This window comes from Alligator sinensis, unplaced genomic scaffold, assembly GCF_000455745.1.
Source record: "Alligator sinensis unplaced genomic scaffold, ASM45574v1 scaffold65_1, whole genome shotgun sequence".
Taxonomy (NCBI): Eukaryota; Metazoa; Chordata; order Crocodylia; family Alligatoridae; genus Alligator; species Alligator sinensis.
In genome coordinates this window covers 1,483,232-1,501,219 of record NW_005842037.1, presented here as the reverse complement: position 1 = coordinate 1,501,219, position 17,988 = coordinate 1,483,232, and the positions used below count along the sequence as shown (strand labels likewise).

At 43.4% G+C, this 17,988-nt stretch overlaps 2 protein-coding genes across 2 annotated transcripts; both read right to left on the bottom strand.

Moving 5' to 3' along the window:
- Positions 1 to 1,709: 1,709 nt before the first annotated feature.
- On the bottom strand, positions 1,710 to 5,394 carry LLPH (LLP homolog, long-term synaptic facilitation factor). The gene is made up of 3 exons (XM_006022476.3): positions 5,250 to 5,394; positions 4,825 to 5,005; positions 1,710 to 3,191 (listed from the first exon to the last, which is right to left on the bottom strand). Exons 2-3 carry the CDS (start codon positions 4,997 to 4,999, stop codon positions 3,031 to 3,033), a joined length of 336 nt encoding a protein of 111 aa, XP_006022538.1. The 5' UTR covers positions 5,000 to 5,005; positions 5,250 to 5,394; the 3' UTR covers positions 1,710 to 3,030.
- A 703-nt stretch (positions 5,395 to 6,097) lies between these two features.
- TMBIM4 (transmembrane BAX inhibitor motif containing 4) lies at positions 6,098 to 17,237 on the bottom strand. The gene is made up of 7 exons (XM_006022475.3): positions 17,057 to 17,237; positions 13,450 to 13,558; positions 11,956 to 12,061; positions 10,288 to 10,321; positions 9,571 to 9,688; positions 8,960 to 9,005; positions 6,098 to 6,809 (listed from the first exon to the last, which is right to left on the bottom strand). Exons 1-7 carry the CDS (start codon positions 17,154 to 17,156, stop codon positions 6,603 to 6,605), a joined length of 720 nt encoding a protein of 239 aa, XP_006022537.2. The 5' UTR covers positions 17,157 to 17,237; the 3' UTR covers positions 6,098 to 6,602.
- Between the last annotated feature and the right edge of the window lie 751 nt (positions 17,238 to 17,988).

Here is a 17,988-nt window from a genome sequence, read left to right as displayed (position 1 = left end):
CAGCCGGCACCAGCTGCCTGCACCAGGGCACGGTACAGCCTAGGAGCAGAGGTGAGTGCGGACAAGTGAAGCCCTGGATGGCACAGGGCGTAGCACTCACCCGGAGCCTAGGCACGGGGTGGGGGGGGGGACAGGGGTAGCACAGTGCAGCCCAGGGGTTGCAGGCAATTGGTGCCGGCTGCTCCCGGGGCTGCTGCAGCCAGGGCTGGGGCAAGTGGGGCCATAGCCCTTTCCCTTCCCCCACAGAGACTTACCTGCTGGGGAGGGGGGTCGTCTATGCTGATCACATAAGAGCAAATTTACCTTGCATATAATGAATTATGGGTCTAAATATGCTCATCGCATGAGCAAACAGGCATATAAAGAACCTGCATAAAACAAGGGAAACCTGCATACACTTAAAATTTATTTAATCTCTTTCTTCTTCCTAGGTGATTTAAATGTTTTCAAAAGCTTGGAATCTCTGTCCTCTCAGTATTGGTAGTGAAACCCTTAATGGACAATACTTGGTTTTACAGAAATATAGGGTACTTACAGAGATATTTAGGTATGTAAAAAAGCAGCTACACACTTGACTTTACTCCAGGGGCAGGCAATTATTTCAGGCGGAGGGCCGTTTCTTGAGTTTTGGCAAGCCATCAAGGGCCACATGGACAGCCCTGCCCCTTGACAGGAGCTCCACCCCCTGGTCACCTTCTTGGGACCAGAAGTCCCACCCCCTAACCCTTGACCTTTGCCACGAGAAGTCCCTCCCTTTGCCCCCTGGAAGTACTCCTTTAAGCAATGGGGTTTGTCATCTCTGAACCAGCACTCCTGCAAGCCCGGGCCCCGTGCTCCAGCTCACTGCCACTTGCCCCCATCTGCCACTGCTGCCCTCTCCTGCCACTTGCCCATTCCCCCCTGCTGCTTTGGCACCATGTCCCAGCAGCTCTTGTGGCCCTGGTGCTGCAGCTGGGAACCGCGTGGTGCCAGAGCGGCCAGCTGGCTGGTAGGCAGGGGGAAATCAGGGAAATGGCTGTGGCAGGTTGGGGGAAGGGGCAGTGAGCAAGCACACAATGCGCAGGGTCCGTGCCAGTGCACTAGGGCCAGTGCTGGCAGGGCCCAGAGTGAGGCAGCAGAAGCCCAGGGCACAGGCTGCCACCACCATACTATGCATCCTCTTGATGTACCATGCACCCTGGTGCCTCTCTGCACTGCACTGTGCATCTCCATGGCCCTACACCTGCTACACCGCACACTTGGATGCTCCATGTTACCCTTAGCTCCCCATCACAGGGTCCTCTCCACTGCATGGTGCCTCTTGGGTGCCCCACTCCACATGCTACCCTAGCACTGCAAGCTGTGCCACACTGCACTGCCCCTAACTCTGTGGCTGGGAAGGGGAAGCCAGACAGACAGGGAGCTCAGAAACCCCAGCTGCTTTTAAGGGAGCTCAAATCTTGACACCAACATTTCACATCTAATTTTGAACTGCAAAGTCTGCAACTCTTAACAATAAAAACTGAATTAAAAGTACCATTTTCTATTTTACAGCATTACGGGAGTGATAGCATCCACTACATACATTACTGAAGTATAGATGTTGAGATAGATATACTGATGCTGCTACATAACATAGAAGTAAATGTCAAGTTACTGAACTGACCTGATAAAATTAAAACTTTCATTAACCGAAAGTGAATAATCAAACAGAACATACACAGGTTTCATCTCCCATATTCTACTAATTTCATTTTTATAATTTTCAGTTGGTTTTACTTGCACAATAGAAGAGAAAAACATCATTCTTTCATAATTCATAAAATATATGTCCCTTAGAAAATCTGAAATCCACACCAAGTCATCCACCTTTTTTGGTTTTAGCACAAAGTGCCTCAAGCTAGTATAACTTTGTTTTCAAAAAGCATATTTCCTATTTAATCACATCAGAATTGTACAGCAGCTGCAGACTGTTATCAGTAGGCAATCAGAGCACTTCAGTTCAAGCATAGGAACAGACCTGCCTGCAAGTCAGGTTCCGCATGGATGAAGGGTTCTTCAGAGAGCAACATACTGTTAGCCTAGCGCCCTAACCGTTTCCATCTTTGACGTTTTATTGTAAAAAGGTAATATTACAGGGTAACTAGTTCTTGAATCTGTCATCACATATTATTGCCCAATAATATACAAAAGCACGTAAGCAAATATAATTAAATGGTATTTGCTACAGTCATACAACATTTGAAATCTTGTGTCTATTTGGTGCAACATAGTAAGCAAATGCCACTGTGAAGGAACCTTGACCTACTAAAAATACATGGGCACTGCAACACACATGTACCTTTAGACTACAATTGTTCACAATGTTTAAAGTTTAATTTACTTTCTTATTACTCATGGTTTTGCATTCTCTCAGATGGACAATGAATGTCAGCCATATGAGTTTTGATTTCAATTCCTCAGTGCTGCAGCATTTGGGTTGCAAAAACTAATGGAAAATGTCTTTATTTTAAGCAACCATTTCTACTGGACATTTTTTTTTTTAAATCCAAGTCAAACACATTTTTTTTTTTGTCTTGAGTTGTGACCCAAATTTCTGTTTACAGCATCCCTTTAAAAGTCACATTGTTTCACTGATGTATTGGTTTTCCATAAAATATGTTCTATGGGAAAATTAAACAGACTTTCAAAGTACTAAACACTTTTAAAAGTGTACCTGCTATTAGGGCTATGGTTCACTTATTAAATTTCTATCCAGTTCATTCCCTCCCTCCATTTTCTGCATATTAAGTTTTATGGACTTCTGCAAAGCAGAGGAGAAAATACAAAATTGGTAAGGCGATTCAAAAGCACTATTTTTAGTTCATTTTATTTTTAAATGAAGCAGTTTTCAATGTGATATTCTTTTCACCTGCTTCTGATCTAATAAAACCCAACCTGTTATGATAATTGTATTTGGCAGCTGAGCCCAGTCAGATTGTACACTCAGTCCTTAGCAGTCTCTACTTTCTACATAAAATCTCTTGTCCACTTTTCCACCTGTGTGAGAATCTACCATGCCAGTCCCTTGGCCACCTTGGACTTTTTTCCTTTAACACGTTTTGCCTTAAGTTTCTTCTGCTGTCTGGGATTTAGCCAAACTGGGTACTGTCCGTGTTCATCTAGGAGAGTCTTTTTGTTTCTTTTACTATCTGTGTCCATCTTGTTTTGATCTGGGGGGACAGAAAGAAAAAAGGATTTAAGGTCATAAAATAAGTAAACCAGTTTCACATAGGAATAAACTCTGCTTTCATACATTCAAGAAAAAATATCTTGCTGCACACACAGTTTAGCCTCATACAGAGCCATGAGTTTCAATAAAGTGAAAGGAGTTGTATTCCCGAATAACACAAAGGCCTGTTTCTTTGACATAACAACATTTGCCTTAAGTGTAGTCTGGGAAATGACCATCCCACTTAATGTGCCAGCTGCTGGAGGCAGAAGATGCCCAATGGAAGAACAGAGGGTGCCTGTACAGATTTTTGGAATTTAGGCATCAGCAATGTGAGCAGCTGTTAGAAGGGAGAACCAATAGAGCGCGTGGTATCAGTGACTTAGAATGACAAGATTACAGACACCAACTTTCCCCCTCACAAATACTGATAACCGAAATGAAAAACTGAGTACCAAGGTAGAGCAAAGTTGCCAAGTTTCCATGCAAAGAATAAATGAGTGGACATCAAAGCAAGGACCAATCTAAGTAAGAGCCTAATGGCCTAGGAAGATGCTATCCATCCTGTTGCAACTAACTAGTATTATTATATTATTATTATTAACTGTATATTCCTGTCTCCTCACAGAGAGTGGGCAAAACAATGCCCTTACACTTACTTGACAGCATTTCCCTGTCTGGCTGCAACAGAATAATTAAGCAGTTTTCAGGAATCTTCCAGACCATCAAATAATTTAAATGAAAATCAGAAAGGGCCAATAAGGAATGGCACAGAGCACCACTGGTGGCTAGAAAACCTGCAGAGGCCAAAAAACTGCCACCACTGGGAAAGGGAAGGCTGGAAATATCCGAAAGACAGGGATAGCAGAGCAGCTTAAGAAGAGTTGGAGACATGCTAGAAAACTCATTATGTGCACTCTTAATTTATAGAAATAATGAAACACATAGAACCCCGTAGCATAGATCAGTGGTGCTCATCCTTTTGGATAACCTGTGGACGGGATACATGGTGTGGATCAGAGCCTGCAGGCTGAATGCCTCATGGGGTTGGAGCACAGGGTTGGGCCCCATGTGCCCAGATCAGGCCCTGCACCACCCTGGCTCACCACTGTGTGCTAGGATTTGGGCCCAAACCATTCCAGCCTCGTCTGCCTGACTGAGCACGCAGGACTTATCCAGCCCTGCAGCCTTCCCACAGGTACAGAAGTTTGGCAGTAGGGGAGCAGCAATTAACCCTGCCCCCAGTGCCAAATCTTTGTAGCTGTAGGGAGCCTGGCAGAGCGGGTAACACTGGTTCAGCCCATGGCCTGGGGCTGAGCACCCCAGGATAGCTCCCAAACGCTGAAGCCCGACAGGCTCGGGAACCACCTGAATGACCTGCAGTAAGCAGGAACCCGCAACAGCTGATGCACTGCCTTGACAGCAGCATGGCTGGCGTGTCCCTGCGCAAGGGAAAAAGCAGCACCTACACCAATTCACAGCGACAGCAAGAGGGCGAGGGCCCGGGGCGCTGGTCACGGCAGCAGGGGGAGCATAACCAGCACTAGCAGAGACCGGTCTGGGACAGCATGTCCCGCAGAGGTGTGCTGGAGGCCCAGGCACAGAGCCCTCACGCTCAGGATGAACGGACTCACCCCCAGGAGCCTGGACCTTCTGCGGCGGGACCAGGGTGGCGACGTCCTGCACCTCACGCAGAAGAGCGCCAGCTTTCAGGACATCCCTCAGGCGCGCCAGCTCCTTGGGGCCGTTCTTCCGCCGTTTCTGCGCCCGCATCTTCCGCTTCCACTTGCTCCTCAGGCTCTTTGCCATCTGCAGCTGAGAAAGCAAAAGAAACCCCCGGCCCTTCCCTTCAAACATGGGAGCCCGGTCTCCTCGCGGCCGCCGCGCCAGCAGCCAGGGCAGAGGCAAAGGGCGGGGAAGTGGTGTGCGGTGGGGGGGAGGGGCATGCGCGCGGCGGCGAGCTCAGGCCTCCCGCTGCCCCTGAGCAGCGCCCCGGCAGGGGGATGGGGGGAGAGGCCCCAGTGAAGTAGTCGCGGCGGACACGCGAGCCCCGACTCACCCACAGTCCCCGCGAGCTCCGCACGCGGCCGCCACCACCTTCACCTCCGGCGTCAGCGCGTCCACAGAGCGCAGCTTCCGTACGTGCGTAGCAAGCCCCGCCCCGCGCGGGTAGCGCAAGGTGGGGTGGGGGGAGAGCGGAGCTAGCGCGAAAGGGAGCTTCGCTAGAGCTAGGCGCCTGGCGGCGGCGGCGTGCATTGGCTGAGCCGCTCGTGACGCAGGGTGCCGGGGTGGGGGGGCTGCTTCCCTCCTGCCCAGCTGCAGGGCTTGTGTTCGGGCGGCGCAGCGGAGGCTGTGCTGGCGGGGCCGGGCTCCCCCCTCCACGGGGGCTCAAAGCCCGTCTGAAAGATAGCACCAGCATCGCCGCCGACTGGAGAGCACAATGTCGCACCCGCCACAGCTCTGCGCTGCGGGCATCCGCAGTCTCTTCCAGTACCCGCGCCCTGCAGCAGCACTTCTCGCCCCCGTTGTAGCAGGACCCGTTTGTAAACACCCATGGCCAGTCCCCGCCCAGTGCCCCCCGCCAGGATGGGTGTGTGGGGGCATAGGGAGCCCCCAGCCAGCCGGCCAGGGGAAACCCTCCATTTCCCCGCGTTAAAGGAGACGCCATTTTTCAAGTTTGTTCGCGTGACCTTCTCATGTTCCTGCAAGCCCCGTGTGGGTCGCGACCAACAGGCTGAGAAACACTGCTCCAAAGCGCTCCAGGCTACAAAGCCAGATTTTAGGACTGCCGACCTCTCCTGCTTTTTAACACGTTTGTTAATTAAGTGCAGACTGACGCCTACCACGGCACGTTCCACTTTTTGTAGACGTGCTTACATGAATCAAAAATAAAGACAAAAAGACAAGTGATTTTTTAAAGTGATATTTTGTCCTTAGTAATGCAATCATCCCATTTCTCTAAATAGGAATAAAATCTTTAAAAGGAAGGTACACACCTGACCGGTGGAATTAAAGGACTGTTACAGGGTGACAAGATTAAGTGCAATTTTCTGTTCTGATTCCTAAAGAACCATCTCTGGCAGTTGCAATAGTTGAAATAGAAAACTCCACTGTTTGACTGCTGGCAGCAGAGCAAATTTGACAAGTGTTTTGATCGTGAATCTTAGCTGCAAATTAAAGGAAGCCTTTGCAACGGCAACTGAAACGGATACAGCATGTAACAAAATACATTTTAGAACAGACTGGTGTCAGTTACAAGAAAGCCCATTCATTTCTAAAGAATCAATAACCATGGAATGAAAGATGCTAAGATTTAGCTTAAAAAATATACTGCACGGTCTGTAGATCGTAACCAACACTATTCAGTTGTTTAACCCTATGCACATCATATTTCCATTTAGACTGCCTTCAGTTACTTTTTATTGAATGCCTCCAGTAAACGCAGCAGGTGTAGGAACAGATTGATGATATCCAAATAGAGGTTGATTGAAGCCAGTATGTACTCTTCAGGGGACAGCTTGTGCATCACCAAATGAGTGTCATAAACGATAAATCCACAGAACAGAAGAGCTCCACCAGCTGCAAATACCAGTTCCATTGTCTCACTATAGAAAAACAGCTAAAGCCAGACAAAAGTGTGAAAAGGAAAAAAAAAAGTGGTAAATTCTATTTCATTAAGCAGATGCACTTCAGTATTAAAAACTATTAGTAAGCAATTAAAATTATCTTGGCCTTCTATTTGAGTATACTTACTGTACCACAACAGTATTAGTGGCAGGATGTTCCAAAATTTTGTAAAAATCTTGGGATTGGAACAGAAGATAACAGTCATCACCTTCCATCAGATAACTAGACGAGATTTTTCCAAACTCATTATATTTTTTAGACCCTAGTAGTGCAGATACTTGTATACTACTTTCAGTATGATTATTCCCAGTAGGGAATCACATGCAAGGGTGTTTGTAGCATCAAGGCCAAAGAGGTTTGCTTGGTATTAAGTCCTCTCCACATGGGGCTAAGCAAACTACTTTTGTAGAGCTACAAAGTCAAAGAGTAAGATCCTAACAGAAACTATACAAACATCCTCTGCACCAAAACTGACTTTTTTTCCCAGCTCCTCAGTTTGTCTATTATTTTCACTGAGCTCATTTCACTTGAAGCAGTGCCTCCTCTCAGTGGAGGAAAGGATGCTCTGTCTCCATGATAGTAATGGTAGAAGAAAATTTAAAAGAGAAAAAATACTACTGACAAAGTTAATCTCTTCTCCGTACCAACATACTAATTTGGATAAACCCAAGTATTTAAAATTCTTACCATCAATTCTACAACAGCAAGAGTATTCTAGTTAAATTAATTAAATTAATTTGAAAAGTACAACTGAGAGGTTATAACAGAACTTTTTCCAATAATAGTGCTAATCAATATTTTTTGCTGATGAAAAAAATCTAACTTGTCAAAACTAAACCTGTTTGTGAGAAAGGCCAGACTTGACAATGTTTTGGTACATACATATCCACATTCCCTCTCTTGTTGACATGACATCTAGATTAATCAAAACAGTCTAAAGACAGAAAGACAACGAGTCATTTTTTAACGTGCCTTTTCATACTTTTTTCTTTGTAAAACAATCATCTGATAGCTCTAAGTAAGAGTAAAAGCTTCTAAAAGTAGTGTCACATTTTATGGATGGAATTTCGGAAGTTTCATCTATCTAAGATGGAATTTCAAAAGCAGAGAAACAGCTTGGAGATTAGGGCATTCACTTGAGAGATGAAGACCTACATTCAGTCCCAGCTCAGCTGTTCTCCTATATCCCATACATGTGTCTTAAGCCCCAGGACAGTTATTCCCTCAATCCCTTCCACTTGAGCAATTTCACTTTAACATTATTTTGTTCTGGTGAACATAATTTATACAAATTACAACTGCCACCTCCACATTTAAGACAAGCACTCTAACCACTGGGCTCCAGTAAATCCTTCTTTCTGGCCCGATGAATATTTATTTACACAAAATGAAACATTCAACATGAGAGAGACACATAGAGATCGCCTCCCCTTCCTCTGCTGGAGCAGTTAAGCTTTGTATAAATAAACATTCACTTGGCTAGAGAGACTGGCTTCATAGCAGTCCCCTGGTTGATGCTCAGTTTAGAGATCAGAGACCCACATCTGAGTGCCATAACCATTAGCTGTTGGCAATTCTGCAATGTATCTGTTTTTTTGTGGGAAAAAAAAAACAAACTTCAAAAAGGTCTGATTCCTTCCAGTGTGGAACAGGGAAAACCCCCTGAAATCTTGACATATTTCATAGCACCAAGAAATAATTTTTTACCTAGCAACTTGTTCATAGGTTGCATCAGCAATTACCCTTAATTTTTAAGCATACATTACACAGATTTAAATTAGATTGTGACTGAGCAGTCTATAGTAATAGCTTGTTTATAGATATTGTATATTGTAATGTTGATGCTTAAGTCTTATATTACCATTTTATTATTTAGATCAACAGTGAAATAAAGAGGTGTCCAAGTGATTTGGAAGTCTAAGTCATATTGATTTTCATTAAAATTGCAGATAGGGCTTTAAATCTGATTTAAGGCATTAAAGTTTTACAGCTGAAAATTTTACTCCAATATCCAAGAGTCCCCAAAGTACCTGAAGCATGTTCTACTCTAAAAATGTCTTAATTTTAAGAGGACGGGGGAAGGAAATCCTGAACTCGGCAACTTAAATAATAATTTTTAGTTCTAGACACAAGACATCTTACCCGCAAGAAACCTGAGAGGATTAAAATCCACAAGCAGGCAAAGAGCCTGGAAAAAAAAAAAAGACATTAGTGTATTAGTTTTATTACTGGCTGTTTAGATGTTTTTTCAAGCTCTTTCCTCCCCACATTTAATAACCAGGTAGCTCAGTAGTATGTGTGTACATTTTATATATATTATGCACAATCTGAAAGAAAAATGTTAAGATTAAAATGCCAATCATTCATTGTTATCAACACTAAAATCTTCCCATTATAAGAAGCAGTGACAACTCAAGTTCAGAATTTATTACATTTGATTTAGCTACCTGATAGTCCAATGAAAAAACATAAATACATAATTTGTTTGTGTAGTGCTATATTTTAAAAAGTTATAATAGTAATAAAATAAACAGTGCTTCCACAAGAACAACTACTTCCTAAAGGAGTCAAGCACAGAAAAGCCTTATTTTAACAAGTAAGGCTTTACTTGTTAAATCAAGTATAAATCAAGCCACCCTTTAGTGACATAAAATTGAAGAACTCAGCTTCCACAGACCTGATTCTTATACTGTATCTATAAGACTTGTGCAGTTTTTGGTTTTGTTGTTACTGTCTATGATAAAGAAACTTACCCAGCTCCAAATTTGCTGAAATCTCTCTTGGACTGCAGAGTATATGCAGTTAGCCCAAGAAACACAGCAGTAGTAAGAATAAAAGCTTGTAGGACAATGGATACATCATAGAAACTCACTGTAAACAGAAAAAGTAAACTGTCCTTTAAAAACAGCATGTTATGTATTGCTAGAATTGTTATTTAATCAAAGTTTAAACACAATATATATTTATTCTATTTTTTTTAATTTATATTTTGTCAGACACAGGTCTGCATTTGGTCTAATGGTCTCAAGGCTGACGCATACATTAACATGTACCTCATGTTTCTGCATTAGCAGGTTCTTGACCTCTTTGTGATAAATATAGTTTTCTTAAATAGAGCTGTCAGATCTTTGATACTCATACTAACGACATTTTTGGACTTGGTGTGCAAGACTGGCCTAATCCAAGGCTTTGAGAGGGTTCTAACCCCATTCACGCAGTCTCTCTCTTGCTCGTTAACAGTCTACTCACTGTGGTAGAGTGGAAGTGTGCAACTTCTTTTGTAATTAGTACTAAAAGGAGGTGCCTTAAAACCTGTTTCCTTCCTTCTTCTATGTCTCTGCCACATTCATGTTGGAATCAAAGGATTCCTCATCACCCACACCATATTTGGCAATAAGCAAGCATGTTGGATTTCATTTCCATATTTTCATGGGCAACTGATGGGCAGTATTAGAATGACTATTGTTTACCTGCAACAGCAACAGTCAGTGCTTCCAAAAAGGTCTATGAGAAGTTAAAGAAATAGAATTTAAAAAAAAAAAGAAAAAAGCGTAAGCTCAAAGCGTTCACATGGAGACAACATTCAAAAACACCAGTTTGGAGTTAAGGCATTTTGCTACATAAGTTTACTATATGTAAAATGTAATGTTTATTATAGAAACATGTTCATTTATTAAAATGTTTTCTGTTCTAAACTGTCAAGATAGCAAGAAAATGGCAACTACAGTACTCGTTCCTGGACAGCAAGGTGTATAATTGCTATATGAAATTTTTATTTTATAAAAGTGGCAACTCCCAAAAGTACTAGGTACTGCATGGCTTGTTTTCTTCTTTCAAGCACTACATGTAGTAACATTAAGTTCAAATCTCCCACAAATGATAATAAATGATTAGGTAGGTTTCTTAGAACTCCTGTAACTGAACTCTTTTCAGTTTCCCTCCCCCATGTCTTTTTCAGTGGGAATTTCAGAAACAAACTGAAGTAGGCATTTGTATTTTTAAAAGTCTTTGACTTTTTCCTAAAACTATAGTTTGAAGTTCATATATGTATAATTTAATTTACACGTTTGTATTTATATTTTATTTATTTAAAGAAAGAACACATTTATATGCTTAAGACATTAATCCTTGGCTGTGTTTATCATGTTGGTTCAAGTTTATTAGAATAGGTCTTTCCTTAAACCAATTTATCACATACCATATTTATGTTTTATCCTACCCTTCCTGCTCAGTGCAATATTTAAATGGCTACAATGCAACAGTCCACACCACACTACATTGCAACATTTTATTAAAATGATTTAATCATTTCACTTGAAATTGGAATCAATGTTGAAAACATTTCACATCATGACTTCAGAAGCATACACCTCTGCCTTCTACCGTATGGCTTTTGAAGAAATTATCATCATGTCTTGTAAGTCAAGACAACTTTGCGGCGGTCTTTAAAATATTTGAAGAACACAATTTATACAAGTTCAGGTGTTAAAGCAAGAAATTTAGCAAGAGAAATGTATAGCTCCTTTCTTTGGCAGATTGAATTGCATTATATGCTGGGCCAGAACTCCTTCAGCTATGCTAAGTAACTATGAAATAACGGCCCAATTACACATGGGTTGACTACTGGGCACAGTGTCCTTGGGTTGGACACACACTCAAAACTCTTAGCACCAAAGGAAAAAAAAACATTTAAAGTATTTTATTTTTCTGTAGAAGTCCCTCTGTTTGTGTCAGGGACTGCTTCATCTCCACTAAAGACTCTGTTAAGTTAACTCCTGAACATGTATTGTGACACAGAAGCTTCCTCAAGGCCCATGTTTCTGACTCAGCATCTAAAAGATAACTTAAGTTGAGGGACAAGGCAAAAACAAAGTGAAGGAGCTTTATAGAGATCTTTTAAAGCCCTGATGCTATGTACCCTTTCCAAAGGAAATTGCCAGGCTGAGTTGGAGGATTCCAAGAAAAAAAACAAAACAAAAAACAGACAATATCTTGAAAGACTTCAGGAAGTTTATACTAGACCTTTAAAAGGAGTACAATAAACATGGGTTAGGTGTCATTAGCTTGTTTTAAAACATTGTTTGCAAATTAAAGCTGCACTAAGGATTATTCTTAAAGAATGAAGTTGGAATACTTACAAATCCAAACAGTAGGTATAAATTAACAGGATGCTGATGTCTGTACAGGGTTAGGGCTAAAATCATGCCCAAAGATCCAAGCACAGATAGCAGAAGCAAAGCAGGCCTGTAAAGTTTCAGACAGAAAAGTAATCACGGTTAACAAAACACTACTTCGCCCAAGATAAAAAACAACCACCCACAACAAACCCTGAACATCAGACATTTCCTGGAATATCTGGAAAAAGAAATTGTAACTGAAGGACAAGGGACCTGCTTATACCAGAAATTATAGGCTGTCTAAAGATCTCACAAAAGCACCTGCAGAGAACAGAAAAGGAAATGTCCTCACCAAGCACACAAAATATAAGAAACCTTTTTAAAATAAAAAAGCAAACTCACAATATTTACACAGTTTCCAAGTCTATCGAAACTTGGGCATGTCTAACTTTAAGCACATGTCCCAATTTACAAGAAAACCATTAATTCATCACTGAAATGAAATTGTTAAGGCAATTCTGCAAGAAAAACAAAGATGGTTCTGAACCAGGAATGGGATTTCAGCTATAAATATAATTGTTTCTATTTTATATGGTATCCTTTATGTAGCATTTTATCATAGTGATAAAGTACAAGAAAGTTGAAGCAAAATGTAAATCATATCTGTTACAGAGTGAATGGGATAGAAAGCTCTAGACAGAAAAACAATGAGGGGAAGAAAAATGCAGGTACATGAAGAATTTAGGATACTAGTCTTCAGTCAGTCAGAAATGATCGGATAGAAAGGGAAGGTTATGGGGGAAGGCTATGGTACAGCTTCCTGGAACAAGGCAGTGACTATTTAACTGAAGAACATTCCAAATGCTAGAATTCTGAAAGGATACTTAGGTAGCGCAAGAGTGATGTTGTAGCTGTGATGGTCCAGAAATTATGCAAGGCAAGGATTCCTTAGGACAATATCTTTTATTGGACCAACTAGGTAATTGGGATAAAGTTAGACAAGCTTTTAAATGCAAAACATTCTTCCATGTTGCCTGGGTCCTTGTGATGAGACCTAAGGAAGAGTGTCTTGCATTCAAAAGCTTGATTGACTTTATCCCAACTACCTAGCTGGTCCAATAAAAGGTATTATCCCAAGAAATCCTTGCCTCTTGAAAGGATATGCAAGACTATAGAATAGAAACAGCACTACTTAAGATACAATGTAATTAAAACATGGGTGTTAGTAGAACAGGATGAAGATAAATACAAATTCTGGTATTGAAAGCAATGGGAAACATAGAAAGAAAAAGTAAAGTTCAAAATCTAGTCAGATTTCAAGACTTATTTCAAAGGAACAAAGTTAAGAGATCTGTTCAGACACAAAGTGTGGTTTTATTCAGAACAAAGTTCTCTTTTTGTTTCCTCAGCTCTCTCCCTTTCCCCACCAAAATTTGTACACGATTATCATACATTTTACATTACAGTACATTTTAGATATTGGAAAGGGATCCCATTTCATTTTTAGAATTTTACCTTTCATGCACAAAGGTCTGAATGGTACTGGAGTAGAGGAAAACTGCGGATGTCACTGTGGTCAGAAGAACTTGAACTGAAAGAATGCTGTAAACTTTTCGCAGAAAAGCTAGGATAAAAAAAAACAAAAAATACCTCAACTTGGTCTGGTCATTACTGGATTAATTTTTAGACTAAAATTAGACATATGCTTGCAATGGGATACAGAAATGCCAGAAAATGTTCTTACTACACACTTGCTGATATAACATAGATCAGTGATTCTCAGCCAGGATGTTGCAAGATCCTTTTTAAGGGTACCATGAGTTGTTGCACAACTGTTACATGTGCAAACACCTACACATGATTCACAAGAGAAACCCAAAGATTTCAAACAGGAATCCATAGTACCTAAACATTCTGACCTGTTGTAGTCCAAGTTCTTTGGAATAGAAGAACTGTTCTATTATTTTCCTGTAGTGAAAAAATGAGTGAAAGCTAAGAGCCAGCATTTTCCAAGGAATGCCTTGAATCTAACAAGGTTGAGAACCACTGGCATAGGGCAAAGTTCTAACAATCCCTTTTCCTTACAACTGATGCAACTGTTGCCAAAATACTGTGGTCATCATATTATTTGATAAACATTAGCAAATGAGAAATTGTTCATGGAAGAAATTTACAGTAAGGGAAGATTTTTAAAGCTGTATACTGAAAGGGGACATCCAATACCAATTTACAAATATTTGAAAGGTATGAACACCAGAAGATGGAGAGCGATTACCTGGGTGGTATGTGGGCTATATCAAAGTATAACAGGATAAAAGAAACAAAGAGAAAAATATTAGTGGTAATATCTATTACATTGTAGCTAGTTTCCTGAAACAGAAGATTTAACACTTGGGATTTTTATATTAGACTGGACAAATTTTTGGAAACCATGCTACCAAATAATTCTGTACTGGTAAGACTGTTATGTTAGGAGAGTACTTTGAGCAGGACTTTAGGCAGTTCAATAACTACAGTATCTCCTAAACAGACTCTAAATCTCAGTTTAGAGTCAAAGGAGATTTGTTTTTAATGCATAGAAGCGATGGAGGATGGACTGCCTAAAGCTTTGCTTTCACAAAGCAGAGGATCATTCAGGTTGTTATTCCCAGATCACCATTCAAGGGAGCCAGAACTATCGTTGCTTATACTCCTGGGCAGTGATAGTAAGCACTGGAGGGTTTGTGTACAATCATCTGTGCCATGGGCTGGATGAGTGGTGTAGGGCCAGTTCATGTGCTATACTGGACCCCCATACCTCAAGATAAGCCCTAAACCACCAGATGGGGTCCCCTGTGTGTCCAAATCAGGCCCTGGGCCAACTCCTGGTGCTGATCTAATGTGCTCTCTGGCATAGTTCCCCAAAAGTCTGGAAATTTGCCAGCAGGGCAGTGGCAACCGCTGCCATTGCTCCCCCACTGCCAAATATTCAGACCTGTAGGGCTCCTGCAGGTTGGAAGGCATGGCTACACAGGCAGAATTTGGCCCACAGGCTGGGGTAGAGCATCCCAGTCTAGAGAATCTCACTGCCAACAGCTTCAGGAGGAGGAATGCACTAACTTGTTTTAAAGCACAGATATGGAGAAAGAAAAGATTTCAGGGGCAAGAGAAAGACTAAAATCTTTACTTCAAGTCTAACCAAGCTATGATCATAACCACATCTATCAGAAACCATGGACGTCTCAATTCTGCAAATACGTATACATACATAATTAAACACAAACAGAGCTAATAACACTGTGTCCAAGTGAGCACATGCTTCACTATTTGCCAGACTAGGGCCTAATGTCACAATAACACAAAGAAGTGTACATGAGTAGCTTGTTAAGTGGAAACGTTCCATGCTCTGAATTATTAAAAGCAGCATCGTGCTGTCTTTAACATCACCGATGGCCATTTTCCTTCTTCAGAGCCCCGTAGAAATGAGACTGTAGGTTTGCTGGGAAAGTCTAGCTACAAACCTGGGACAAGAATGTATGGTTAAGAGTGTCTGACAGAAGGAAGGGCAGATACACACCTTCACAGACTAACTAATTCAAGTTATATATACAGAGAGAGAGAGAGGAAGAGCACAAGTTTTTGTCAATCCAAGTTCACATCATCAGATGCTGTGAAAGAATATGCAGAAAGCAGATCACAGAGGCACCAGGACTGCATTTGTAATGGTCCCAAAGACATGTATAGTTTTTAAATTCACGTTTGAACTCATATTTCATTTAAAGAAAGCATGGGTTTATATGCATACAACAATAACCTCCCATTGTATTTACCGTGTTGGTTCAAGTCTATTATAATAGATAGTTCTTTCCTTAAACTAATTTATCACATGACATATTTACGAGTTTTGTCCCCTCCTTCCTGCTCAATGCAATCCCTCTTCCACATCTTCCAGAACCTCCTGCTGATGTTCCAGCTGCACTTCTGCTCTCGCCTTTTCTGCTATGCGCTCCCTATCCATGGCCCTACCAAGCTGTGGGACTTCCTAGTCAACCTCCTCCTGGCTCTGGCTAAGCTGGCCATCTATGAGAGGCTCTGGCTGGGGGAACCCGGGCAAGTGCGAGGCTGTCTTCCTCTCATTCCTCCACTCATGCCTCCGGGAAGAGATCCCCATGTCAGCTTGACTCATTCAGGTGGTAGCAGGCACTGTTTGGTCTCCCCTTCTGGATCCCTTGTTTTGGGCCCGCGACCCTCACTCCCATTCCTGTTTTCTTTTTATTTGCCCCAAGCAATCATATAAAATTAGGGTTGGAAGGGACCTCAGGAGGTCATCTAGTCCAACCCCCTGCTCAAGGCAGGACCATCCTCAACTAGATCATTCCAGCCAAAACTTGGTCTGGGCCGGTCAGCTCGGCAATCAGCTGATGTGTCCTCACTGGTTTCCCTTACTAAGTGAGGCTTATAGTAATCTCTGTTGGCCTAAACCCAAATTTATGACACAACAAACAGGCCTGCTCAGTGCTACACTGAAACGGCCGTAACACAAGAGCCTGGAAGACACGACAGCGCAGTGTTTTACGAAAATGACATAATCATTTCCTTCGACACTAGGATCAACGTTGGCAGCTTTCCGTATGGCAAATCCAGAAGAAATGACTTCTGCCTTCCAAACCCAATTTGCGTAAAACAAACTTTTCCAGCCACCCTCCAGCTCCCCTGTGCAATACGAATTTTTCATTTCCACCTGGGAGAAACTGTACAGCCCTCGTGTTCTCCTTCGCCCGAGGAAAGGCACGTGTGCCCAAAAGCTTACAAAGAAAGAAAAGTTTTTTTTTGCAACCGTCTAGTTGGTCTAATAAAAAGTAACTGCCCCTCCCACACGGACCGCTCGGCTGCCGAGGCCGACAGGCCGCCGCGCGGGGCTTTTGAAGAACCCGTCCTTACACCTTCCCAGTCTCGTGCAGCGAAGGGGGGGCGCACGCAGACCCCACAGTGAGGGCAAAACCATCCTCCCCGCCAGCACCGCCTCCCGGCGCCGGGCCCTCGGGATGTCCTGGCCGCGACCGCGGAGGACGGGGGCACCTGAGCCTACGGGCCCGCAAGCGGGAGCGCCCCGTCGGGCCCACGCTGCGCCCCGCAGACCCACCCATGCGGACGTGGACGCTGGCCGAGGCCACGCTGCTGCCGTAGTTGAAGTCATCCTCGATGGAGGTGCGCGGGTAGCTCGGATCCGCCGCCATCGCCATCGCAGCGTCCTCACTTCCGGGTAGCAGCGTCGAGCGCCGAGCAATCGAGCCGCCGCCGAGCAATCGAACCGCTCGCTCCACAAGCGTTCCCCGGTGCATGCGCGTGCGCGGTCTTCTCTGTCGGTGGCGCTGTGTCTGACTCCGCAGAGGAACCCCCGGGCCAGCGCCCTTGCTCAGCTGCCCGGTCCTGGCCCCTGAGCTGCAGTGCCCCAGCTGTCGCTGCCCTGCCATAGCCCAGCCGCACAGCGGGCAGGTCTGGTGGGTGCGTCTGGCCGTACGTGGCCACAAACACCGCGGGGCTGAGTCTTGTCACAGCGGCAGCCCCGTGCGTTCGCCCCCGCCGCCGTCGCGCCCCCGCCCCCACCCGGCTCTCCCGCTCTGCCAAGGCCTGCTGGGCGCTTTGGACAGGTCTTTTAGCCCCTCTGCCCTCAAGTTCCTCACCCCTGAGAAGGGGAGTGATGATGTTGGCCTGTGGCGATCTACTAATGAAAACCTCTGCCTGAAAAATGGTCATTCTCCATCTTTTTAGGCTCGAGGCAGCCCTTGGACAATGACAGTTCTTAGTTTTCACTCATTTTTTGACTATGGGAAAATGCTAGAGCTGAAAGCAATTTTTCTGTTAGAAGGACCACAACAGGTCTGAAGGATTTTAACAGTATGGCTGTTGCACAAACTGCTAGTTTCGTGCCCCTGGAGGCTTGTCCAATTTACCTCAAGGAGAGAGTCACACACTCAGGCTGGGTCCAACTCGAGTTTATTGTTTGCAAACAGTTCGACAAAGGAGCTCAGTGTTCAAAGCAAAGTCGACCCCGAGCTGTGCCCGAGGTTCCAT

What these genes read in the sequence shown, in the direction of transcription:
- LLPH (XM_006022476.3), bottom strand. Translation starts at nt 4,999, where the DNA reads ATGGCAAAGAGCCTGAGGAGCAAGTGGAAGCGGAAGATGCGGGCGCAG. An exon ending in GAAGGTCCAGGCTCCTGGGG is followed by an intron (nt 3,192 to 4,824) that starts GTGAGTCCGTTC and finishes CTGTCCCCCCAG; the next exon opens with ATCAAAACAAGATGGACACA.
- TMBIM4 (XM_006022475.3), bottom strand. Translation starts at nt 17,156, where the DNA reads ATGGCGATGGCGGCGGATCCGAGCTACCCGCGCACCTCCATCGAGGAT. An exon ending in TATACCTACTGTTTGGATTT is followed by an intron (nt 10,322 to 11,955) that starts GTAAGTATTCCA and finishes AACTTCTCATAG; the next exon opens with ACCTTTTTGGAAGCACTGAC. An exon ending in TTCAGCAAATTTGGAGCTGG is followed by an intron (nt 9,006 to 9,570) that starts GTAAGTTTCTTT and finishes TTTTTTTTCCAG; the next exon opens with GCTCTTTGCCTGCTTGTGGA.